The sequence below is a fragment of the Lathamus discolor genome, chromosome 11 (assembly GCF_037157495.1).
Source record: "Lathamus discolor isolate bLatDis1 chromosome 11, bLatDis1.hap1, whole genome shotgun sequence".
Taxonomy (NCBI): domain Eukaryota; kingdom Metazoa; phylum Chordata; class Aves; order Psittaciformes; family Psittacidae; genus Lathamus; species Lathamus discolor.
The window spans coordinates 372809-396523 of NC_088894.1; the positions used below are offsets into that span (position 1 = coordinate 372809).

The following is a 23715-nucleotide window of genomic DNA, read 5'->3' on the forward strand; positions in this document are numbered from 1 at the left end:
GTGCCTTGTCCCGGCGGCCGCAGCCCGAGCCCCGCCCGTCCGAGCGCACGTCCCCGCCCGGGCAGCGTTGGCCTGGCCGGGGGCAGCCCGGCTGCGGGGCTCGCGGTACCGGGGTGCGCCCGGCCCGCGCTGCGCCGTGCGGCTGCGGCTGAGCAGCGGCGGTGCCGGGCCTGGGCAGCACCCCCGGCCCCTGGCCCTCGTCATTGCTGGCGGCTCGGCGGAGCTGGCCTCGCTCCGGGCGCGCCGTGGTGCGTGCCCAGCCCTGGGGCTGTCACCCCCGCCGCGGGGCCCGGCCCTGCCCGCTCCCCGGCCGCGGCCGCGCCGCTCCCTCTGCCACAGGTCCTGCCCTCTGCTCCCGGAGCACCGGGGTCAGTGCCGGAGTTAGTGCTGGCGAAGCACTTGTGGGGGATAAGTGCTGTGTAAGCACTAAGTCTCCCCAGAGCCTCCCCGTGCTGGGTGCGAGCCCGCGGCGCAGCGCAGCGCTGCTGCCCCACAGCACAGATGACCCCGGGGCACGGAGCGGGTGATCAGCCCGGGCCCTGCCTGCGGGGCAACAGCGGGTTCCGAGGGCAGAGGAAGGGGCTGTGAGGGCAGGGGCAGCTCTCGCATGCTCTGTGCCGGGTGCCTGCCGGGCGGGACGGAGCAGGACAGCAGCCTGGGTGCTGCTGGCAGCCTCAGCAGTGCCCATCATGGTGCCATGAGCGCCGGGACCTGCCAGGCCGCCCGCAGCAAGCTGGGCACATCCTGCAGCCCCGAGGGGCTCGGGCAGCGGCTGCTGCACCCGGCAGCATCGGCAGCTTCTCTGCCTGGGGCTCACGGCGCGGATGGGCATGAACCAGCCTGCACCGGCACCCCAGAGCCTGAGCTGGGCTCCAGCCCGGGGCCGGAGCTGGCAGAGGGCGGCTGGGGTGGGGGAAGTTGGCACCAGGAGCAGCAGCCGGGGGGGCTGCCCCGACTGGCGGAGCCCTCGGTCCCCACGTGCCCCGCGGGGGCTCCGGAGTGCGGGACACGCGGGAGCTGAGCCCGCAGCGATGCCCCTGCCCCGGCGCTGCCCCTGCCCGCGCTGGCAGGCAGCGAGCCTGGGACCCGCATCCTCCCCGAGCCGCTGTCTCCTCCCAGCTGTGGGCTCGCAAGGAGTGGCCGCGGGTGGGCTCTATAAAGGCAGAACCGCAGCCGGCGCTGAAGAAACTCCTGGAGCTGCTGGTGCTCCCCCCCCGTCCCTTCACGTGATCCAGCTTCCCCCGGCCAGGGGAGCCGAGGACAAGCCCCGCTGTAAGTACCCGAACCGAGCCGGGTTGTGCCGTGCTCCCCGCGCCCTGCAGGAGGGTCCCCACGCTCGCCCTGTGAGAACTGGGGGGCAATGGAGCGGGGAGCCCCCGAGCGTCCCCCAGCCCTGCGGGAGCTCTGCCTGTTGCTGCTGCTCAGCCCAGCCGCGTGCCCGAGCACATCCCCGCAGCCGGGCTGGGGAGGGGGGGGGCGGCTCTGGGGTGCCCGGCTCCTGCGGCAGCAGCTCACAGCCTGTGCCTTGCTCTGCGGGACTGAGGGTGTTCGGGGCTGGACGCTGCTGGGGCTGCAGGAGCCGCCTGCTCCCGGAGCTCGGGAGACCCCGCGGGGTCCATGCAGGGGCTTGTGCGCAGCGGCCCGGGTGGGGGCTCTGCCTCTCGGGGGCTGCTCCTCTCTGGGGGTTCAGGTGATGGGGTCTGGGCAGCAGCAGGAGCCGCAGGTGCTCCTCGGGCTGTGCCCTGTCCCCGGGCCGTGAGCAGGTCAGCCACTGGCCGTGTTCGTCCCAGCGGGGCTGGTGCCCCGGTGTGTCCCTCCAGCCCGCCCCTGCTGACCCTCTGCTCTGCTTCAGGTACGAGATGGCTGCCGGCGGCCGCCTCCTCCTCTTCTTCCTGCCCTGCCTGGTCACCGCCTCACACAGCCCACCCGGCTGCAAGATCCGGATCACCTCCAAGGGGCTGGACCTGGGTAAGGGGCCCCAGGGCCTGGGCAGAGGGAGGTTGGGACACAGCCCTGGCTGGGCTCTGCCTGTGCTGCACACACAAGGGCGATGCTGCTGGGGAGAGTACAGCCTGGCTGTGGCCAGCCCGGGCTCCCTTTGCTTTGCAGTGAAGCAGGAGGGGCTGCGCTTCGTGGAGCAGGAGCTGCAGAACATCGCGGTGTCGGACCTGCACGGGAAGGAGGGCCAGTTCCACTACAACATCAGCCAGTGAGTGCTGCCTGCTTCCCGCAGCTCCCTGCACCCGTCTGTGCGTCCCACCCGCTCTGTCGCCTCCTTGCAGGGTCAAGGTGATGGACCTGCAGCTAGCGTTGTCGGACCTGCACTTCCAGCCACAGCAGCACCTCGTCTTCAACATCAACAATGCCTCCATCAGCTTGCGCTTCCGCAGGCAGCTGCTCTACTGGTTCTTGTGAGCTTCCTCCTGCTCCCGCTACCCCCGGCACCAGCCCACCCCCAGCTGAGCTCCTCTCATCCACTTTCCTTGCTTTTAGCTATGACATCGGGTCCATCAATGCCTCCGCGGATGGTGTCCACATCCACACAGTGCTGCAGCTGGCCAAGGACGAGGCTGGGCGCCTCAAGATCTCCAACATCACCTGCAATGCCTCCATTGCCAGGATGCACGCAGGCTTCTCCGGCACACTCAGGTACACCCGACACTACTGCAGCAGCCCTGTCCATCTGCAAGGGCAGCTTTGCCTGTGCCCAGCTCCCAGACTTCCCCTTCTGCACCCTTCACCCCCCCTGCCTGGGCTGTGTGCTCACATGGAGCTGGAGTCACAGGGGAAGGCAGGCAGCTGCAGAGCTGCTGTTGTGTCCTGCAGGAAGGTCTACGAGTTCCTGAGCACCTTCATTGTCACAGGGATGCGCTTCCTCCTCAGCCAGCAGGTACAGCTCAGTGCACACAAGCAATGGGGACCTCAGCGTTCCCCTGCGCTGCAGCAGCAGGAGGGCCAGGTCCTCACCCAGACCTCTTAGCCCAGCCCCTTGCCTTTCAGATCTGCCCGTCGCTGGAGCACGCCAGCCTGGTGCTGCTCAACTCCGTGCTGGACACGGTGCCGGGTGAGTGTCGCTGGGGCAAGGGACCAGAGGTGGGCATCGGGCTGCTCGCGGGCACAGTGACAGCAGCACGTCCTCCTGGCAGTGAGGAACTACGTGGATGAGCACATAGGGATTGACTATTCCCTCCTGCGGGATCCGGCCGTCTCCACAGACACCCTCGACCTGGACTTTAAGGTGAAGGCTGGATCCTGCCCTGCTGAGAGCAGCTGCGCTGGCTGCATGCTGGGCACCACGGAGCAGCCTGGGCTGTGCTACAGCTACAGCAACCTCTCCTGTTCTCGGCCTAGGGCATGTTCTTCCCACGTGTAAGAGAGAACCAGGAGCTGGAGAACCACGCGGTGGAGCCGGTGATCAAGGAGACCGAGCGCATGGTCTACGTTGCCTTCTCCGAGTACTTCTTCGACTCGGCCATGCACGCGTACTTCCAGGCGGGCGTGCTGGCCATTGAGCTCCAGGGGGAGAAGGTAAAGCAGTGCAGGACACCCGGCTCCAGCAGGCAGCTCCCTGCGGGCAGGCAGGAAGCAGGGCTGGGCTCTGCCCACACAGCAGCTGAGGGAACAGCTCTGCTGGGTCAACAGGGACTGCTCGCTCACCCCCGGGTGGTTTGTCCTCCCTGCAGGTGCCCAAGGACCTGGAGGTTCTGCTGAGAGCCACCTTCTTTGGCACCATCTTCATGCTGGTGAGAGCAGGACGTGGCCGGGCGGGAGGCACGGGGCAGAGCCCGGCCCCGCTCCCTGCCTGTGGCTCACCTGCCCTCCTCAGAGCCCCACCGTGGACGCGCCCCTGCGGCTGGTGCTGCAGGTCTCGGCTCCCCCCCGCTGCATCATCAAACCCTCGGGCACCTCCGTCTCCGTCTCTGCCTTCCTCAACATCTCGCTGGTGCCGCCCGGCCGCCCGGCCGTGCAGCTCTCCAGCATGGCCATGGTGAGCGGGGACCCCTGTGCATGGAACAGCGTTTCTCAGCCCCCACGGGAGGCTGCGGTGCCCCAGAGCAGAGGGACAGCCGGGCTGGAAGCAGCACCCAGGGCTGTGGTTCACCCTCCTCTCCCCACAGGAGACAAAGCTGAGCGCCAGGGTGTACCTGCAAGGGAAGGCGCTGCGCGTGCAGCTGGACCTGCGGCGGTAGGGCCCGTGCGGGGCGGTGGAGGCTGCGGGATGGTGCCCCCGTGCCCCGCTCACGCCTGGTTCCCCCCGCAGGTTTCGCATCTACTCCAAGCAGTCGGCACTGGAGTCACTTGCGGTGAGCTCCAGCAGCAGCCCCTGCCCGGGGCACAGGACACACCCCGAGCCCCCCAGGGCCGAGCAGGGCCTCGGCTGCTGCTGCTGCCTCACCCAGCCCCCTCTCCCCACAGCTGTTCTCGCTGCAGGCCCCTCTGAAGACGCTGCTGCAGTTGACCATCATGCCCATCATTAACGGTAGGCACCAGCGCTGCCCACACAGGGCCTGGGGCAGCCGGACTTGGCTTCACTGCGTCTCTCCCTCCCTGCAGAGAGGACCAAGAAGGGGGTGCAGATCCCACTGCCAGAAGGCATGGACTTCACCAAGGAGGTGGTCACCAACCATGCGGTAAGGGGACAGCCTGGGCCCCCGTGGTGGGCGCAGGGACTGGGTCCTGGCGGGCAGGGCCCGTTCCCCCCAGGCCTCATTAATCCTCTCCCCCTCGCAGGGGTTCCTCACCGTGGGAGCTGATCTCCACTTCTCCAAAGAGCTGCGAGAGGTGATTGAGAAATACCGCCCGGCGCCCACAGCCGCTGCCCGCCCCAGCTCAGAGCCCACAGCACCCAGCCTGGAGCCCCCCCAGCTCTAGCGCTTCTCCACGCTGCGCACTGCGGATCGAGGGCAGATCCTGGGCTGGACCCATACACTGTAGGTAGGAAGCAGCTTCCCCGGTCCCACTGGCACATCCTGCAGGGCCGCATGCCCTGGTGGGTAGCAGCAAGGTGGAGACGGATGCTCTGGGAACCCCTGCTGCTCCCCTGCTCCTCACACTAATAAACCACGTGACTCCAACCCCTGTGGCCTTGTTGTTTGGAGGATGTGCCCATGTTGTGCATGGGGAGAGGTGGGGAAGGAGGCAGCCTCAGAGCAGCTGCCCCTCCCTGCTCTTGTGGGGGCCCCGTTTTCAGGCCTCAGTGACCCTGAGCAGTGGAGGGGACAGAAGACACAGAAGTCTTGGTCCCCCAGCTCCGTGTGGCAGCACTCACTGCTGCAGCATCCTTGGTGCAGCGTGGTACTCATCAGAGAGCAGAGGGGCAACAGAGCGGTGCGAGGAGCTGGGCATGAGGAGCAGAACCACCTGGTTCAGAGAGTTTATTGCAAGTTCCCAGAGCACTGTGTGCCCTGGGCAGGGAGCGGGCGGTGGGATTGTCATTATGGAATGCCTCCTGCAGTGGGAGCAGAGGTGGGAGCGGGTTGGGAGCAGACAGGCCTCCAGGAGCTGCCCGCAGCCACCGCCTGGACTGTGCTTTCCTAACGGGGCAGCTGCATCGTCTGCCCAGGGCTCTGCGTGTAGGGGCAAAGGGAAGTGTGGGGCTGTGCCAGACCGGGGGGAAGCAGCTGCCACCCCAGACAGGGAAGAGGCTTCCCAGACACAGGAAGCCACATAAGCGGTGGCAGCTGCAGCAGGCGCACAGCTCCTCACCCAGCGAGAGCAGAGCCCCCGGGGCTGCTCCTTCGGCCCACAGCCCCATCCTCACCCCGGGCTAGCGCAGGGAGCCCCGGAGGCTGCAGCAGGGGCGGGGGTGTGGTGCAGGAGCCCCAGAGGCTGCAGCAGGGGCGGGGGTGTGGTGCAGGAGCCCCTGTGCCGTGGGGCTGTGCCGGTGGGGCTGTACCAGAGGTGCTGGGGGCAGCCGGGTGCTGCCTCCACTGGTTTTAGTATGGCTCATTCCTAATGAAGCGGCTGAACATGGTGAAGGCAGCGAGCGGCCGGTCCGTGGGCACCATGTGCCCTGCTCCCTGTGGGAGATGGGTGGCGGCAGGTCAGGCACAGCCCAGCCAGCACGGCCCTGCTCCGGCTGCGGCACTGGCAGCCCTGTTCCCCGCCGAGGCCGCACAGCCCTACCTTGATGGTGAGGAAGGCGATGTTGGTAAATTCCTTCACGAAGCCCCCGATCTGGTTTTCACCTCTCTCCGTGTAGAGCCAGGGCCGGCGAGCCACCTGAACCTGGGAGCAGCGCGGTGCCCTCAGCGCCCAGCTCACAGAGCTGGTGACCGGCCCGGCCCCGCGCTGCCCGTTTACCTTCTGGCACAGGGAGTCCACAAACCACTCGTCCCCAAGGAAGTTGCAGGCCATGTCCACGTCCCCGTTGTACACCAGGATCCTGTATTTCTGTGGGGCAGAAGGACGGTGAGCGCTCCGCAGCTCAGCAGAGCCGGTCCCGGGGCCTGGCGGCTGCCCCCCACGCACCGTGGCTCCGAGCAGCTTCAGGTACTGGTCGTTCATCTGCATGTAGAGGCGCTTGTAGCCGCGGTTCACCTCAAAGCTGTGCAGGAAGCGTCAGCATCAGGCGGCCGCTGGCGCTGGGGCCGGTCCCTCCCGCCCGGAGCTCACCCACCTGCAAACCTGCCACTCCGGGGCCTCGGCGGAGATGTGCAGAGCCTTCCGCACCTCCGGTGCATTCAGGTACACGCTGATGTCTGTGGAGTTGGTGCAGGGCGGGTCCATCCGCACCTTATTGCGGGCAACCGGCATCCGGAACAGGTTCTGGGAGAGGCAGGAGAGGCCCTGCCACAACTGCCCGCGGCGGTGGCCGGTCTCTGCCCCCTCCCGCCCCCCCGAGGACACGTGCAGCCCCACCGCTCACCTGCCGCCAGGAGAACCTCATAGGCATGCGGATGAAGGAGTTGCCCAGGTCGTGGGTGATGAGGTAGTCACTCTCGTACCTGCAGCCGGAATGACGTGGGATGGGCTGAAAGCTCTGGAGCAGCAAGAGCTTGGGGGCCCTCCCTGGGGGAGTCCCCGACAGCAGCCAGGCCCTGTCAAAGTGTCCCAGAGAGACCCCAGCCAGCCAGGACCCCCCGCTAGCAAACCAAACCAAGCCAGCACCAGAGACCCACTGCCCTGGGGCTACTCTGACCTCAAGCCCCCAGGGACCCCGCCGTCGCACGGCGCGTACAAGTTGTAGATGTTGAGGCCAGACTCCTCCACAATCTGAATCATCTCCTCCATCTGCAACGAGCCGCAAGCAGGGGTTGGGACCCAGGAGGATGCTCCAGGGTCCATGGCGGGTGCTGCTCACCCACACCAGCGCAGGGCACGTGCTCGGGGCTGCCGCTCCCCTCACCTTGAGTGTGCAGTTCAGGTTGGAGTTGTCGTGGAAGTTGCACTTCTCCTGGGAGCAGCAGAAGGCCTGCAGGTCTTTCCACAGCCTGCGGGCAGAGACCAGGGTCTGGAACCGCACTGCCCGGATGGCAACACCAACACAAAGCCATCGGCTGTGGCTGCAGCACCGCAGGCTCCCGGCCTTGCTGCTGCATCGCACATGGCTCAGCCCCTGCCCTGTGTGCCCGTGAGCAATCACACCCGTGGAGCTGCCCGTGACAAGGGGCCATCTCCACAGCCCGGCTGCTGGCCCAAGCCAGGGGCTCCCCGTGTCCCGCACACCACAGACCCAGCCAGCCCTGACGCACTCGTACAGGGACAGCGCATCCAGCAGAGCCCCCCCTTCTTACTCGGTCCCCAGCAGGCCGTGGTAATAGGCAAAGTAAACCAGGGAGTTGTCATTGATCTCGTAGGATGAGAGACCATTTCCCACAGCGATTCCCTGCAAGGCAAGAAGAAAACAACTCTGTTGTGTTCCGGCTCCCCACAGGGCAGCCGCAGGCAGCCGGCAGGAAGCAGATGCAGCTCTGTTTACTGCACGGAGGGAACAGGGAGGGTCAGGGCTGCCTGAGAACGCTCCCCGGGTCCCGCACGGCCGGGCCGGGCACGTCCGCAGCAGCCGCTGCCAGCGCCAGCACGAGATGAAAGGCTGCGGGGCCGGACCTGCCCCACACCCCGCAGAGAGCCCCGCACGCCTGTCCCCACCCCGGCACCGCGGCAAGGCTGGGCCAAGCCCCTGCTCGGGCCAGGCCGGCGGCAGAGCCCCAGTGCTCACCTTCAGGTTGAGGCTGGGGTCCTGCATCACCCACTCGGCCAGCGTGGGGATGTAGATTCCCCCGTAGCTCTCGCCCGTGAGGTAGAGATCGTTCTTGCAGTACTCGGGGAAGAGCCGGAGGAAGTCCTTCAGCGCCAGGTAGTTGTTGTGAGCAACCTGCAGGGCAGAAGGGAGGGGTCACCAGCAAGGCAGGACCCCCGCGCCGGGACGGGCCCCTCCAGCAGCCCCATCACTCGCCTCAGTGTCATTCGTGGCGTACTTCTTGTCATCGGAGTACGAGAAGCCGACGCCAGCGGGGGACTCCAGGTAGAGCACGTTGGCAATCTGCAGGGAGAGCAGAGGAGAGGGAGCTCATAGGACCTGCTCCTGGCTTGCCACCAGCAGCACCCACGGGTGCCTGGCCCGGCCCAGGGCTCCTGCCAGGTCTTGACATCAGACTGGAGAGGAGAGTGAGCCAGGCAGGGGGGCTCCGTGGCACAGGCAGGAACCAGCTCAGGGCCACCCTCTCCCCTCAGCCGTCGGTGGTGGCAGCGCCTGTGCCCGTACCTTGTTCCAGGCGTAGTCGTTGTACTTCAGCGTGACCCCATCGGGCTGGACCTGGGGAGGCAGAAGGCAGTGGCCGAAGGGCACAGCCAGGCTGGCCCCGGCGGGGCGGCTCACGCCGCACACAGCCTGAGAGCCCCGGCCACAGGGCAGCTGCGGCTACTGACCAGGAAGGGACCGTGCTCCTTCAGGAAGCCCTCCATGGAGCTGCAGCCGGGGCCCCCGTTCAGCCACAGCACCAGGGGGCTGCTCTGCGGGTTGCTCTGGGCCTCCACGAACCTGCGGACACGCGGCTGTCAGCGCCCGGCCAGCGCCTGCCCTCGCCCGGGGCACAGCCCAGCGCTGGCCGCACGTACCAGTAGTGCAGGCGCTTGCCCGGCCCGGCGCAGAGGTAGCCCGAGAAGTGCCGGAAGGACGGCTGCTTGCGCAGCCCGGGCAGGAAGGTCACCTCGTGCTCCGGGGGGGCGGCTCGGCTCAGCCCCAGCAGCAGCGGCAGCGCCAGCAGCAGCACCGGCCCCATCTGCGGGCGGCGGCGGAGAGAGGTCGGGGCGCTGCCGGCCGGGAGCGGCATCGGCAGCGCCCCACGAACCGCCCCGGCTGTGCCCGGCCCCGCTCGCTCCCCGCTCCCCGCCCGCCCCTGCCCCATCCCGCCCGGCGCCGCTGACCCCCGCAGCTCCCGGCGCGGCTCCCGCAGGCTGCAATACCGGCAGGCACATGATACCCTCCCATATGACCTCCCGCGATCACGTGAGCGGGGTGGGGCCGCGAGGAGGCCAATCGTAGCTCCGGGGGCGCCCGGTCCCTGTCCCGGTCCGCTCGGCACGTGAGAGCGCGCCGGCACCGGCGGAGCCGCCGCTGCGCAGCGGGCACGGCCGGGCCCCCCCGCCCCCCGGCCCGGCTCTGCGTTGAGCCCCGTTGAGGCCGGCGGTGCCCGGCGGTGCCCGGGACCCGCGGGACCCTCCCCCGCGGCACGAGGACCCCTCCGGGCCCCGCGCCCGTCCCCGCCCCGCGGCAGCTGAGACCGATGGGGCCGGTTATAAATAGGCACAGCAGCGCTGGCGATGGCCGCGCGCTTCCACCGCGTCCACGGCGCCAACGTCCGCCTGGACGGGACCCGCACGCGGGCCACGCGCGTGGAGAGCTTCGCCCACGGGCTCTGCTTCAGCCAGGAGCCGCTGGCGCCCGGGGAGGTGTTCCTGGTGGAGATCGAGGAGAAGGAGCCGGGCTGGTGCGGGCACCTGCGCGTGGGGCTGACGGCCCTCGACCCACAGCGCCTCGAGGCCGTGCCCGAGTACTCGCTGCCGGACCTGGTCAACATGGGGGACACGTGGGTGTTTGCCATCACCCGCAACCACAACCGCGTGGCGGTGGATGGGGAGGAGGCACGGGCCCCCCCCGGAGAGCCCTTCTTGTGCATCGAGCGCGTGAGGATCCCCCGTGACGTGCTGGTGGGGCGCAGCAGGCCCGGGCGCTACAGCCACATCCTGGACGAGCTGTACAGGGCGAACGTGCTGCCCCCCACGGCGCGGCGCAGCCGCATCGGTGTGCTGTACACCCCGCAGCCCGACGGCACCGCCGACATGCACATCATCATCAACGGGGAGGACATGGGGCCCAGCGCCCGGCGCCTGCCCACAGCCCGCCCGCTCTACGCCGTGGTCGACGTCTTTGCCTCCACCAAGAGCGTCCGGGTCATCCCGGTGGATTATGGCTGTAAGCACCCAAACCCTCCCGGGGGCACGGGACAGGAGCTGTGGAGTGGCTGGGGGGGGTCACCTCAACAGTGGGAGCATCAGAGAGCGGCACAGGGCAGAGGGACATGGGACAGAGGGCACAGGAGAGCCCTGGACCCTACAGAGCAGGGCTGAGAGCCCACACAGCTGCTGATGGGCAGCGTCTGCTGGCAGCTTTGCCGCACCGGCTCAGGGGAGAGCCCACACCAGCTCCCGGTGGCGGTGGTCAGGGCAGAGCCCGGCCTGGTTGCTGCTCCCGAGCAGAGCGATGGGGTGGGTATTCTGGGTTGCCCTGGACCAAGGGCCGTGGTGCCCCAGCAGTACCATGCTCACCCCCAGCCGCATGGACGCCCCTGACCAGAGGCCGGTGCTGGTGCTCACTTTGCTGCCTGTTGGTGTCCGTCGTGGTGCCTGCCCTCACCCATGGCGTGCGGCAACCGGAGCCAGGCGACGTCCTGCCGGGCACCAAAACATCCGGCAGCGCCCGCCCAGGCACACGCTGTGCCCTGCACCTGCCACGTGCCCCGTGCTGTGCCCTGGGCGGGCACCCCGTGATGACACCGGAGATTGGGCAATGGCTGGCGTCCCTCAGCTGGTGGCGGTCACGGCTCTTACGAGGAGTCAGGCTCATCATTGCTAATTAGCACCATAAATTGGCCAGTGCTGAGGATGAGGTGAGACGAGGGGCAGGACAGGAGCTGGTGCCTGGGTGGTGGCTGCACCGACCACCGGGAGCCACCAACCGTGTCTCTGCTGGTGCAGCCTTCAACTGCTTCTGTCTCAAGGCTGGAATCTGGGATTCTGCCACCAGCTGCTGTGAGCCCGATTATCCAAGCGGGGGTTAAACGTGCCCGGCTGCCCGGCCCCTGCCTTGGGAGAGTGCTGAGGGGGAGCAACCTGAGCTGCCGGAGGCAAGTGAGACCCCGGAAGGTGAGGGATGCGCTGGAGCACGTACGTGTGGGAGAGCTGGCCCCTTGCACCGCAGCCGTGGGTCCCTGTGAGCGCTGAGCCCCAGGCCGTGTCCCCGCGGCTGGCACGGGCACTGCTGCAGAGGCACAATCTGGCTTCCTCTCCTCCAGTAAGATTTCAGTAGCTCCAGTTTGTGCACCACTTCCGCAGCGTTTAAAATCAGTCCCAGTGAGTTTCTGTTCCTGGCCAGGGTCTGGTGGGTGAAGCGGAAAGCAGAAGTAGCAGCTGAGCTGCTGGTGGCAGCCGGTGCAGGGGGCAGGAGAGGCAAAGGGCATCTGCCACCCGTCACCCAGCACTCGGCAGGATGCAGCCCCGCGCTGCCGAGGTGGAGATAAGGGCTCCAGCCATCCAAAACCAGCCCCGCGGCCGGCAGCGGGCTGGGCACAGCACGGTCCTGCTCAGCACAGCCCTGCTCTGCCCGGTGTGAGCTCCTGGAGGCACCGGCCCTGCAGCCGCAAGGCCTCGGCTGAAAGGGCTGGGTCCACTCTGGCTGAGCACGATGCCCGGGGAGCTCTCCTTTGGTTTGGAGGCTGTGGATGAACCAAGGCCCACGGGCTGCACCTGAGTCAGCTCTTGTTTAAACAACCGCACCGTGGTGCTGAGCCACCAAGGGCTGTGGAGAGAAGAATCCCAGAGGGACGTGTGTCACAGGAGCAGGAACCAGGCAGGGTCTCAGGGGTGGCCACAGAATAGGTCAAGGTGGTTGTCACAAAGGCATCACTAGAGCTGTCCTGCAGACACCCAGCAGTGGAAGCAGGCCAAGGAGCCAGGGAAGGCAGAGCACAGTGCAGGTGTGTGAGACCTGGGGAGCTGCTCAACAGCCCTTGGAGATGACAGATGCAAACAGGCACAGCAAGGTGTGACTTGGGCACAGAACCGTCCCTCAGCCCTGCTCTGAGCAACGGGAAGAGCTTCCTTGCACGGAGCCCTCAAGCTCGCGGCCCAGCCAGCGCAGCCAGCTCAAGCGCTGGGCAGGACCCTGCTGCTCCTGGGGCAGAGCAACCTTTGGGTGCCTCTGGGGAGCTGTGGGACCCATCCCACAGCCAGCTCAGCTCCTTGTTTGTGCTGTCCCCAGTGCCGTCCCTGCAGACCCTGTGCCGGCTGGTCATCGAGAAGCACATCGTGCACCGCCTGGCCATCGACGGCCTGGACCTGCCCCCGCCGCTGAAGAGCTTCTGCAAACACGAGTGAGGTGTCGAGGGCTCCCCCGACGGCGACAGGACCTGCACCCGCAGCTGCCCCCGGCACTGGTGAGCGCGGCACGAGCCACCCAAGGGGGACATGAGCGCGCCAGAGGGACCTTCACCGCGCCGCGGGGCGGGCGTGCGGGCAGCAGCGGGTAGAGCCCAATAAAGTCCTTCCAGCCAGCAAGCGAACGCGCTGCAGGGCTTGGGTGCACGGAGCAACGCGGGGAGCGAGGGGGCAGCTGCCCCGCTCCTGCCTGGGGAGGAAGCTGCAGCTTTGGGGTGTTTGGTCCCCAGCCAAGGGGGTTTCCTTCGCCCTCTGTGTCGCAGCATGGCGCTGCCTCCCGTAAGGTGGCAGAGTCCCGCCGGAGGAGGGCTCAGGGGCTGAGGCTGGGCTGGGAGCCCCCCTGCTGCAGCAGCCCCACGAAGCTGAGCCCATGACCCTGCCGGGCACGGGTGCGTCAGTGCGGGGGCGGGCCCGGCCCAGCGCTCACGTGGAGGTAAATCACAGGCGGGTCTGGCCCCGGCCGGGCAGTTTCGCTCTTGGGAAACGTGTTTACCCCGTGAGGGATGAGCCGTTTCCTGCGGGGGACGGGGCGGTACCGCAGGGAAACCCACAGCACCCCGGGAGCTGCGCCGGAGTGACCCGGTGCCGTGTGCAGCTCTCCCTCCTCGCTGGCTGCGGGGACCCCAGCGCTTCCCAACCCCTCCCCAGACCCTTTACCCTCCTGCAGTGCCGGTGCCAGGTGGTGCCAGGGTCAGAGCTGTACAGAGCAAGAGGCAGAGGGAAGAGCCCTCCAGAATCGGGCAGAAGCCCACACATGCGAGGGAGAGATGGCGGGGGGGGGGGGGAGGGGGGGGGCAGCATCAGGGCCCTCGAGGCCTCTCCGCAGCTCAGCTGAGGGGTGAAACAAGCAGCTCCAAGCACGCAGAGCGGCGTTTTAGGAAACACGACACTCGTTTAGTCAGAGAGATTTGACAGTATCAGATAATGTTACAAACCCCTTGATCAAGAGGAAGTCCCCAGCCACAGAGCAGTCCTACTCCTGCAAGGGGCCGACCCTACCAAAAAACATCAATGCAACTGAAGCAAAGCAATGGGGTGAAGTCTTGTTGTGGTTTAAACCCAACCACAAAACTCGTTCGCTCACTTCCCCCGCTTCTTGCCCTCCCCCAGCTCCTGGAGGGACGGAGAAGAGAATCAAAAGAATGCAACTCCCACGGGCTGAGATAAGAGCAGTTCAGTAACTAAGGTATAACACAAATCACTGCTGCTACCGCCAATAATAATGATAAAGGAAATAACAAGGGGAAAGGATACAACACCTCAGCACCAGCCCACCAATAACTCGCCCCACTCCCCCCAGCCGAGCACCGACCGATGCCTCCTCCAACCCTGCAGCCCTAGCCCTTCTGGGTAACTCCCGTTACGTCCCGGCCATGCCGTGCTGTGGTGTGGATACCTCCTTGGGCAGTCTGGGTCAGGTGTCCTGTCTGTGCTTCCTCCCGGCCTCCCCTCCTCCCTGGCAGAGCACGAGGCTCACGAAGTCCTTGGCCAGACCAAACATTCGAGCAGCAACTGAAACCATCGGCGTTACCAGCGCTGCTCCAGGCTGAAAGTCAAACCACAGCGCTGCACCAGCTGCTGAGGAGAGAAACAACTGCTGCTGCTGAGCCCAGGACAAGTCTCCAACCCGCCCGCACGTCCCAGCCCGCGGGGCTCTGGAGCTGCCGGCGCTGGAGCAGCTCCCGCTGCGCGCTCAGCGCCCGGGGGCTGAGAAACCCCCCCGGGTGCCTCCCTCCCGCTCTCCTCCCGTTTGAAGCCTTTGCTCCGCGGCGCTGCGGTGACCGCCCCCGCCTGCCCCTGCGCGCCGGGGCCAGGCCCCCCTCGCTGAGGGGAAGGCAGCAGCGGCCACAGGCAGAGAGGGGACGGACCGGGCCCCGGGCGACTCGAGGCCCCGTGGCGCACCGCGGGCCGGGCACAGCCCCCGGCATCGCAGCACCGCCCCCTCGCGGCGCCACCGGGGCAGCACCCGGACACCCCCAGTGGGCCGGGCGGGGCCGCTGCGGCGGCTGCGCTCTGGAGCCCCGCAGAGCCCATGTGCTCACACGGGGCACCGCGGGGCCTCCGCCCGCACCACCGGGCGGCTGCCACCGCTGCCAGAGGGCCGCGTCCCGGCGTGCTCCGCTCGACCGCGAGCCGCAGCGGGCTGTGCCGTGGCTCCAGGGCCCCCTGCCGGCCGGGCGGGCGGACGCGCAGCATGCCCTGGGATGGACCCGCCGGGCGCGGCCCACGGCTGCCGGGCACGGCGGCACCGGGGCCCCGGCGCTGCCATCGCACGTCCCGGGAGGAGAGCTCGGACGCAGCAGAGCGGAGGGCGCGGACGGGACGGGACGGGACGGGACCCGAACCGGCGCCCAGGAGCCGCAGCTGCAGGCGCGCTCCCTGCCTTAAACTGACTGCGGCCCCGCCCTCACCCTGGATCTGGCCAATCAGAGGCGCTCTCTCCGGATTGGCAGGAGGGGAGCCAAACAGCGCAGAGCGTTCTGCCACACCCACTTGACTGACACCTGGGCTGCCCAATCAGCTGGCGGCCCCCCCCCGCGGGGGCGGTGCTGCCTGACCCTCCGCGCGGCGGCCGGGCGGTGGTGTTCCCCGTGGTGCCGCTGGCGGAGGCGATGGCGGCGCCGCGGGACTCCGACGGGGCCGGCGCGGGTTCGAGGCCGGGCTCGGGGCGGGCGCCGCCCGGGGACCTGCGGAGCGCGCTCATCACGAGCGTGCTGAACCTGGAGCGCCTCGAGCTCGACCTCTTCAGGTGCGCGGCGCCGCCGCGGCCGGGGCCGGGCCGCGCTCCCGCCGCCGCCGCCCTCACCGCCGCCGCCTTCTCCCCGCAGGGGCCGGCACCACTGGGTGCCCGCCACGCAGCGCCTGTTCGGCGGGCAGATCGTGGGGCAGGCCCTGGTGGCGGCCGCCCGCTCCGTCAGCCGCGACGAGCAGGTGCACTCGCTGCACTGCTACTTCGTGCGGGCAGGTGGGCCGCGGCCGCGGCGGGCGGGCTGGGGTGGGCGGGCTGCTGAGCGGCTGTCAGCGCGGGGGGCCGGGGCCGTGCGGTGCCTGCGGCGATGAGGCCCGCAGGGTGAGCTGGTGCGCGCAGCACGGGGGCGGATGTGGCACTGCCCGCATGGCCCCGGGGCTTGGGCTCTGCACGTCCCGCCCCGTCTGCGGTGCCCAGTGGCAGGATGTGCCGTTGCTGCCTCAGGGGACCCCAAGGTGCCGGTGCTGTACGAGGTGGAGCGGACCCGCACCGGGAAGAGCTTCTCTGTTCGTTCCGTGAAGGCCATCCAGCACGGCAAGCCCATCTTCACTTGCCAGGCCTCGTTCCAGCTCTCCCAGGGGAGCCCAGTGCAGCACCAGTTCACCATGCCTTCCGTGCCCCCCCCTGAGGACCTGCTGACGCAAGAGGAGCTCATCCAGAAGTTCCTGCAGTGAGTGGGGTGGAAGGGGCACCCCGGGGATGCCATTCCTGTGCCTGGGGCTCAGGAAGGTGCGGGGGCGAAAGCAGGCAGGAGAGGATTGGGATGACTGCCCAAGGAATTCCCAAATACACGTGGGAAGGGAGCAGAGAGGCAGGGCAGGGCAGGAGTGTGCCCCGGGTGGCCCAGGGCTGAAGCCGCTGCCAAGGACGTGCCCTTGGCCTGCCTGGCACTAACCTCGCTTCTCTGTGTCGGTCTACAGGAATCCTAACTTGGCAGAGAGATACAGAAAGCACCTCACCAAGATTCAAGCCGAAGATGTGCCGATTGACATCAAACCCGTGAACCCGCCAGACACGTTCTGCTTGGAGCCGCAGGAGCCAAAGCAGTTCTTCTGGGTGCGAGCACGAGGCTACATAGGTGGGTCCTGCCAGGAGGGTGTTTGGCTGCCCCACGAGCTGAGGGCTCGAGCTCAAGCTCATGCTGCAGAGCACTCGAGGGTTGTGGTTCGGAGGCTGCCTGCACCCCGGGCCTGTGGATTTCAAGGCTGCGATGCAGGTGCAGGTGCCGCAGCACAGAGCAGTGCCCTGTGCCATGCTCAGCCATGACGGGCTTCCCCCGGGAGCATGGCCAGGGCAGCGGCTCTGGAGGAGCATCTCGGCTGTGCCAGGCTCTCGGGAAGCAGAGCTGCTGGCCGGGACGGGCAGAGCCGGTTGCTTTGCAGGGGAGACTGACATGAAGGTGCACTGCTGCGTGGCTGCCTACATCTCCGACTACGCCTTCCTGGGCACGGCCCTGCTACCGCACCGGCAGTACCACATCAAGCTCATGGTGTCCCTTGACCATTCCATGTGGTTCCATGCGCCCTTCCGAGCGGACCACTGGATGCTGTACGAGTGCGAGAGCCCCTGGGCTGGTGAGTGCTCACCCATGTCCCCGGGACCCTGCATGGCAGGCGCTGGCCCTGCCCGCCCCTGGAGCTGTGGTCTGAGGGTGCCTCTCTGCAGGTGGGTGCCGGGGCCTGGTGCAAGGCCGGCTGTGGCGCAGGGATGGGGTCCTGGCTGTCACCTGCGCGCAGGAGGGCGTCATCAGGGTGCAGGAAATGCCAAACCAGAGCAAGCTCTAGCTGAGGAGCCCCACAGGGCGGTGCTTGGGCACGCTGAGAGGGGGACCCCGGGACCAAAACTGATGTGGCAGAGCAGGACCCAGGCAGCAGGAAGGAGCCTTGAAGCACGGGCTGGATCCAGCACTGTGGGAGTGCTGGTGCCTGAGGCCCTCCACGATGGATGGGGACCCACAGATGTCTGCTGTCCCCAACGGCACAGCACAGAACCGCACTATATGATCAGCACCTTTCACCTGCAATAAAGCAAGCTGTGGGTGAAGGGCTCGGCTCGGCCTCTGGAGTTTGTCCCCGTGGCACCATGCTCACCCCAGGGAACCTCTCTGGAGGGGAGGGTGGGAGGCGCCAGGGCCGGCTCTGCCCCTGCAGCCAGTGAAAGTGTTCCTGCAGCGCATGCAGCTTCTGCTTCCCCTTCTCACTTCTTCTGCCCTTGCTGTGCCCTGGCACCTCAGTCGTTGCTTCTGCTCACCCTCATCTCCTGCCCAGGGCTGGGCTTGCGAGAGGGACTGGGGAGAGGGAGAGGCTTGGAGGAGAGAAGAGGGAGCAGGGAAAGGGGACGGAGCAGCTCCCACCTCAGAGTGGGCAGCATGAGGTGTCGCACTGGTGGTGCCCAGGGGGAGGTGAAGCTGAACAGACCCAGCGGGCGCTTTGCTCTGCCTCCTGCTGAGACTTTATTAAATAAAGTCCTTATGCAAGTTTTATGGGAAGCTCCTGGCAAGAGCCCTGGACTTTGCAGATGCTTTCCCGCTCCCTTCTGCAGTGCCAATGTGACCCAGCTGAGGTCCCGTCCGTCCCCGAAGCCCCTCGAGCCAGCTCCCGGCAGCGCCGGGGCGGTGGTGAGTGCCCGACCCCACGGGATGGGGCGGATGAACCACAGAGAAAGTGCTTTTTTGAGGCAGCTCCCGAGCATGGGCCATGCTGCTGCGGGACCACAGCGCTGCCTCCCTGCCCCGTCCCACCAGTGCCAGCACCCTCGCTGCTGCCCCCGTCCCTCCATTCACCACGGCACCAGCGGGATGCTCACTCCAGAGGCTCCTTGATGAGGCACTCCTTGAGGGTGGGCTGCTGCTGCAGGGGCGGCCCGGCCTCCCGCAGGTCCTGCAGCCGGGCCTCTGAGCGCCGCTTGTCCTTGCCCACCTTCCAGGCGAGGTGGACGTGCGCCTGCAGGAAGGGCCCCAGCAGCGGGTGGCTGCCCTGAGCCTCCAGCAGCTGCAGCGCCTGCTCGCAGCACCCATGGGCCTCGCCGAGCTCGTCCAGCTCCTGGTGGCAGACGGCGAGCCCGGCCAGCGTCAGCAGGAAGCGGCTGGAGCCGCAGGCCCCCAGCCGGTCCTGCAGCCGGTAGGCATTGGCCCAGGTAGCCAGGGCCTCGCGGTACATGCCGGTGCAGGTGAGGCGCTGCGCAGCCTGCAGGTCCTGCAGGAAGAAGAACTCGAGGAACTCGGGGGAGCGGCGGATCTCGGCGATGGAGTGCAGGTGGGACAGGAACTGCTCGAAGGCTCGGCTCCGCTTGGCGATGGTCTCAGCGGTGAAGTTCTGGCGCAGCCTCTTCCTGGGGAAGGCGATGCCGGCCATGTCGCAGCCGAAGCGGCAGCGCAGGCGGCGGTTCAGCCGCTCAAAGTCCGAGTAGCGCCGGGCAATGGCGGCCGGGGCCTTGTCAAACCGGCCGGAGCGGATCAGGTAGATGGTGTAGAGCTGCGGGGGGGAGCCGGGCGTCAGGCAGAGCCACGGGCAGAACCAGAGCACGGCCATGGCGGGGTCTGCCCGGGCAGGAGGGAGCAGCCGCAGCACCCGGCAGCGATAGTTACCTGAGGCTCATCTGAGCCGCCAGCACCGTCCGAGCAGCACGGGGAAAGACAGAGAGAAATAAGCACCAGCCCGGGGGACCCCTGCCCCGGGGGGGGACAGGACCCGCGCCCACCCCGCCTCGCCCTGCGCACAGCCCCGCCGGGCTCACTCACCACGTACTTGGAGGAGCGCTCGCTGACCACGCTGGCGCTGGTGACCTCGAAGAGCAGGCGCTGCGGTGCCAGGCTGCCCCGGGACCTGCGCCACAGCTCCTGCAGCTGCCGGGTCAGGAGGCTGCTGCCGCCGGCACGCTCGGCCGCAGGGCCCCACTCTGCGCCGGGAGACGGGTGTCAGCCCGCGGCACCCACCACCCCCGGGCCCCCACAGGGTGCTGCCGCCCCGGCCCCGCAGCACCTACCTCCGTCCTCGGCACCCGCTGCCGCCGGCTGCGGTGGCTGCCCCAGCTCCTCTCCTGCACCCTCCTCGTCCTCCTCCTCCTCGTCCTCCTCCTCCTCGTGGCTGGTGAAGCTCAGGGTGCCGCTGAGGCGCGTCGATAGCCCCTCGGTGTCATCCTCCAGCTCCGAGCTCTCCGGGCAGTCCTCGGCCTCAGCGCTGCCGCACGCCCGCTCCTCCCGGCCCCCTTCACCCGACAGAGCGTGCCGCAGGCGGTGCAGGATGCGGGCGGCCATCCCGGCGGGCCGGCTGCCGGGGGGGTCACACCGGTCACCCCAACGCGGCGGGGCGGGGGCTGCCGCCGCACCGGGCTGCCCCCCGCGGGCCCCGCGCGGGCCTGGGCTGGGGCACCCGGGCCCTGGGACCCCTCGGCCCCGAGACCCCCCGGTGAAGCCCCGGGCCCGCTCCCGCCCCCCCCCCCCGCTCCTCCCGGCGGAGCCGCGTCCCGCCGCGGCCGGTCCGTACCGCGCTGCCCGCGCCGGGCGGTGCCGAGCGATGGCTGCGGCGCGTCCCGGGATCCTCCCTGCGCGGCTCCGCCTCCGCCTGGAACCCGGATCGCGGCAGCGGGGCCGGCGCGGCCCGACCCCAGCCGGTCACCGGTCCCGCGCCCCGGCGCCGGGCGCTGCGGGCTCCTGATGCCCCATCACCCCCGTGTCCCCGTGCCCCATCACCCCCGTACCTGCAGCCGGCTCCCGGCTCCGCGGTGCCGCCCCCCCGGGTAGGGTCGTTCCCCGCTGCCCGGGCTCCCCGGGCCCTTGCCCCGTCCGGCCTCGCTACGTGCCCCGCGCGGCTCCGCTGCCTTATTTAGCGCCGTGCCTGCTCCCTCCTCGCCGCTTCCTTGGGAATGTCTATTAATATCGAGGAACCGGCCCAGCTGCTGCCATCGCTCTGCCTCTGCTCGCCCGCTGCGCTCAGCTCCAGCAGCGCGCATCCTGCCCGGGCTCCATCAGGGGTCCCAGAGCTCCCCAAGGCACCGGCGGGGCTGGGGGGCTTCAGCACCTGGTGCCCAGTGATCCCAAACCCTCCCAAGTCCCTCCGTGCTGGCTGCAGGGCAGGGTGGGACTTTGCAGAGGCTGCGCTGGTGCCATCCCCAGCACCCATCCCGGGAATGGGCGCTCCCAGCAAAAGCAGGAGCCAGGGAACCTCCTGGATGTCCCCGGCACTGGGACCTTGCAGGACAGGGTGCTGTTTGCTGACCCCTCTGCAGCCCCTCCCAGCTCTTGTGCAACCCCCTCAGAGCACCACGGGGCACGGGCCACTTGGCCAGCATGTCCCCAAGGCCGCTAGCCGTGGCCGGCCCTGGCAGAGGTGGCTGGCATGGGCTGCGCTGTGTGACGGCAGAGCCTTCAAAGAGGCACCTGGGCAGATTTCCCACTCTCCCGCTGGCACGGGGAGACAGGGCCTTTTCCGGGCCCAGGTGCCAATGGTCTGGGGACCCCGTACCGCAGGGGGGGAGCATGCTCTGTGCCCCGCAGGGACTTCATGGCCCAGGTCCTGCTGGGCATCTTTCCTCCTCTGGGGTGGGTGCTGCAACACGGCTGTGCCCTGCCCCAGCAGAGCAGAAAATGGGGCTGAAGGAGGGGCACAGGTGGTGGAAGGAGGCTGGAGCCCCCGGGGGCTTGTGGGGTGAAGGAGGTGACTGTGTCAGGATGGGGCTGTGTCAGGGGAGCCTGGCCCCGTCCTGGGATGCTGCCCCAGCGGGGCTGTGGGCTTGGCAGGGGAGGGGGGCAATGGTCCATACCCCTGTACTGGGGCAGATGTGTGGGGCGGGGGTGTCCTGAACCCCTTGTCTGAGTGATGCTGGTGGCTCTGGGGCTATTTTTAACCCCCTCCTCGCTGAGCTGCTCTGGGTGGGGGGTGCCGCTGCGGGGGGGGGGCAGAGCCTCCTGCCAAGGCTCCGGTGTCCCTCCCCGCAGGGCTTGAATTTCTATCCCAGCTCCAGACCCGCGCTTAATCCCCAGCTCCTGGCCAATAACGCTTTGGCTAAATTAGGTAAAATGCGCCGGTTGCCAATGAGCGGGGCCGGATCGCCCCCGGGGAGCTGATAGGCTGCCGGGGCAGGGGGGCCAGCGGCTGGGGGCGCGCCAGCCCAGCGGGACGCTACAAATTGGGGTGCCAGCGGCACCAGGAAGCTTCTGGGGGGTTCTGCTGCAGGAGGTGGTGACTCCCTCGGGGAGGGAAGCAGCAAAAATGCCTTCAATGGTAAGGGCTGCCGCGTGCCGTGTGCTGCATGGCATGCGCTGTGTGCTGGGGCGAGACGCGGGGGGGGCCGGGTGCCCTGAGAATCAGGGCTGCTGCGGTGCCTCCATGGATGGTGGTGGAGAGATGGGGCCCGGGGCCGGGCTAAGCTCGGTGGGCGAGGGCACAGCGGTGTGAGGGCGGTGCAGGGGCCCCATGGCTGTGCCCCTGGGGGGCTGCCCAGGGGGTGCGGGTGCGTGGGGATGCGAGTTCAGCCTGGCCGGAGCTCGGGGCAGCGCGGGGGCAGCGGAGGCTGAAAGGCGAGCGCAGGGTCATGGGACACGGCGTCGCCCCGGCCCCAGCCTGCGCCTCCAGGAGAAACTCGATCGGGAGCGACAGGTGCCGGCGGCCGCGGCTCCACTGATCCCTATAAGGGGAGCTGAGGAGACCCCCAAAATAGCACCGCGTGCCCAGGATGCCAAGGATGCGCATGGGGACCGTGACCACTGCGCCACGGAGGGGCCCAAGCACCAATTGCCACCAGAGGTGCCCATGTGGCACCGGAGCTGCACTGGCACCATCCCCTGTCTGTGATGGGTTTTCCCCCCGTCCCGCCACACTGGCTGCGGTGTACGCGAGGCTCCCCAGTGTACACGAGGCTCCCCGGTGCACGTGGGGCTCCCCGGTGCACGCGAGGCTCCCCGGTGCACCGTGTGTGGCTGCGCTGAGCCTGCTCCCGTGCCTTGCAGACAGACCAGCAGGCAGAGGCTCGCGCCTTCCTCAGCGAGGAGATGATCGCGGGTGAGCACGGGGCAGAGGGAGCAGACCCAGGCGAGGCGCGGGGCCAGGCTCTGCCCTGGCGCCGTCCCCTGCGCTGCCCGGCACTGACCCTCTGCCCACAGAGTTCAAGGCCGCCTTCGACATGTTCGATGCTGATGGCGGCGGGGACATCAGCACCAGGGAGCTGGGGACGGTGATGAGGATGCTGGGCCAGAACCCCACAAAGGAGGAGCTGGATGCCATCATAGAGGAGGTGGACGAGGATGGTGAGCAGCCCTGGGTACTGGGCAGGAGGTGCTGGTGCCGGGTGGGCAGCCTGACCCACGCTTGGCTTCCTCCCCGCAGGCAGCGGCACCATCGACTTTGAGGAGTTCCTGGTGATGATGGTGCGCCAGATGAAAGAGGATGCCAAGGGCAAGTCTGAGGAGGAATTGGCCAACTGCTTCCGCGTCTTCGACCGGTGAGTGCGGGCGATGTGATGGCTGCCCCATCCTGCCTGCAGGGGCAAGCGGGGTCACGTGGAATCAGAATGGTTTGGGTTGGGAAGGATCTGAAGATCACCCAGTTCCAACCCCTGCCACGGGCAGGGACCCCTTCCACTGGAGCAGCTTGCTCCAACCCCTGTGTCCAACCTGGCCTTGAGCACTGCCAGGGATGGGGCAGCCACAGCTCCTCTGGGCAAAAAACGTTTATTATTTCTTTGGGCACATCCTGCCCTCACCCTGCTGCAGGAATGCGGACGGGTTCATTGACATCGAGGAGCTGGGTGAGATCCTGAGGGCCACCGGGGAGCCCGTCACTGACGAGGACATTGAGGACATGATGAAGGATTCGGACAAGAACAACGATGGCCGCATCGACTTTGACGGTGAGCGCTGGCCATGCCTGAGCACGGGTGCTGTGCGCCCCGGCCGGGCCAGAGGCTGAGCGCGCTGCTCTTGCAGAGTTCCTGAAGATGATGGAGGGGGTGCAGTAAAGGACCAGACATTCCTCGGGCCGGCGGCTGCGCCCAGCCCCGCTCCACCAGCAGCCAGGGAGCAGGAGCTCCGCAGCACCCAGCCCCTGGCCCCGGCTGCGCCCTGCCCCGCGCCGGCCCCGCCGCGGCCGAGCCATTCCTCCGCGCGCGGTTTCAGTGTGATCCTCAATAAAAGGGGAGAGGCTCGAGCTGCTGGCGGGGTCAGCCGGGTTCACACGGGGGGGGCCCCCGCGCTGCTCCCCCGGCGGGGACGGGTGCGGGGGGTGCCCGCGCCGGTCACGCTCAGGCTGTGGGGCCATGGGGCAGCACGGGGCCGTGGGGCAGCGCGGGGCCATGGGGCAGCACGGGGCCGTGGG

The 23715-nt window shown here is 68.3% G+C and overlaps 6 protein-coding genes across 11 annotated transcripts; 4 read left to right on the forward strand and 2 right to left on the reverse strand.

The window, feature by feature from the left end:
• Positions 1 to 159: 159 nt before the first annotated feature.
• Positions 160 to 5075, forward strand: PLTP (phospholipid transfer protein). Of its 2 annotated transcripts, XM_065691205.1 has the most exons (16): positions 164 to 1272; positions 1853 to 1968; positions 2110 to 2209; positions 2283 to 2411; positions 2494 to 2649; positions 2827 to 2890; positions 3001 to 3064; positions 3147 to 3238; positions 3352 to 3528; positions 3684 to 3743; positions 3827 to 3988; positions 4119 to 4186; positions 4262 to 4304; positions 4417 to 4480; positions 4555 to 4631; positions 4732 to 5075. In XM_065691205.1, exons 2-16 carry the CDS (start codon positions 1860 to 1862, stop codon positions 4870 to 4872), a joined length of 1506 nt encoding a protein of 501 aa, XP_065547277.1. In that variant the 5' UTR covers positions 164 to 1272; positions 1853 to 1859; the 3' UTR covers positions 4873 to 5075. The 2 variants fall into 2 exon arrangements, with proteins under 2 accessions (XP_065547278.1, XP_065547277.1); XM_065691206.1 differs by lacking the exon at positions 2283 to 2411 and having other exon boundaries at positions 160 to 1272.
• A 270-nt stretch (positions 5076 to 5345) lies between these two features.
• Positions 5346 to 9468, reverse strand: CTSA (cathepsin A). Its single transcript, XM_065691207.1, has 15 exons — positions 9370 to 9468; positions 9061 to 9224; positions 8872 to 8983; positions 8708 to 8758; positions 8399 to 8485; positions 8162 to 8317; positions 7737 to 7828; positions 7349 to 7433; positions 7142 to 7233; positions 6869 to 6947; positions 6620 to 6768; positions 6472 to 6547; positions 6304 to 6393; positions 6127 to 6228; positions 5346 to 6020 (listed from the first exon to the last, which is right to left on the reverse strand). The coding sequence occupies exons 1-15, from the start codon at positions 9418 to 9420 to the stop codon at positions 5937 to 5939; spliced, it is 1470 nt and encodes a 489-aa protein (XP_065547279.1). The 5' UTR covers positions 9421 to 9468; the 3' UTR covers positions 5346 to 5936.
• Positions 9469 to 9505: 37 nt separating this feature from the next.
• On the forward strand, positions 9506 to 12775 carry NEURL2 (neuralized E3 ubiquitin protein ligase 2). The gene is made up of 2 exons (XM_065691208.1): positions 9506 to 10417; positions 12482 to 12775. Exons 1-2 carry the CDS (start codon positions 9766 to 9768, stop codon positions 12595 to 12597), a joined length of 768 nt encoding a protein of 255 aa, XP_065547280.1. The 5' UTR covers positions 9506 to 9765; the 3' UTR covers positions 12598 to 12775.
• A 2423-nt stretch (positions 12776 to 15198) lies between these two features.
• Positions 15199 to 17453, forward strand: ACOT8 (acyl-CoA thioesterase 8). The gene is made up of 6 exons (XM_065691517.1): positions 15199 to 15406; positions 15486 to 15622; positions 15851 to 16076; positions 16327 to 16484; positions 16789 to 16980; positions 17072 to 17453. The coding sequence occupies exons 1-6, from the start codon at positions 15270 to 15272 to the stop codon at positions 17188 to 17190; spliced, it is 969 nt and encodes a 322-aa protein (XP_065547589.1). The 5' UTR covers positions 15199 to 15269; the 3' UTR covers positions 17191 to 17453.
• Positions 17454 to 17834: 381 nt separating this feature from the next.
• Positions 17835 to 19968, reverse strand: SNX21 (sorting nexin family member 21). Of its 4 annotated transcripts, none has more exons than XM_065691514.1 (5): positions 19891 to 19968; positions 19391 to 19674; positions 19146 to 19303; positions 18993 to 19003; positions 18779 to 18879 (listed from the first exon to the last, which is right to left on the reverse strand). In XM_065691514.1, the coding sequence occupies exons 2-5, from the start codon at positions 19659 to 19661 to the stop codon at positions 18861 to 18863; spliced, it is 459 nt and encodes a 152-aa protein (XP_065547586.1). In that variant the 5' UTR covers positions 19662 to 19674; positions 19891 to 19968; the 3' UTR covers positions 18779 to 18860. The 4 variants fall into 4 exon arrangements, with proteins under 4 accessions (XP_065547585.1, XP_065547586.1, XP_065547588.1 ...); XM_065691515.1 differs by having other exon boundaries at positions 18835 to 18879; positions 18993 to 19026; XM_065691513.1 differs by lacking the exon at positions 18993 to 19003 and having other exon boundaries at positions 17835 to 18879.
• Positions 19969 to 21357: 1389 nt separating this feature from the next.
• TNNC2 (troponin C2, fast skeletal type) lies at positions 21358 to 23539 on the forward strand. 2 transcript variants are annotated; one of them, XM_065692003.1, is made up of 6 exons: positions 21446 to 21627; positions 22353 to 22404; positions 22506 to 22649; positions 22729 to 22843; positions 23115 to 23251; positions 23328 to 23539. In XM_065692003.1, the coding sequence occupies exons 1-6, from the start codon at positions 21616 to 21618 to the stop codon at positions 23357 to 23359; spliced, it is 492 nt and encodes a 163-aa protein (XP_065548075.1). In that variant the 5' UTR covers positions 21446 to 21615; the 3' UTR covers positions 23360 to 23539. The 2 variants fall into 2 exon arrangements, with proteins under 2 accessions (XP_065548074.1, XP_065548075.1); XM_065692002.1 differs by lacking the exon at positions 22353 to 22404 and having other exon boundaries at positions 21358 to 21627; positions 23328 to 23534.
• Positions 23540 to 23715: the final 176 nt, after the last annotated feature.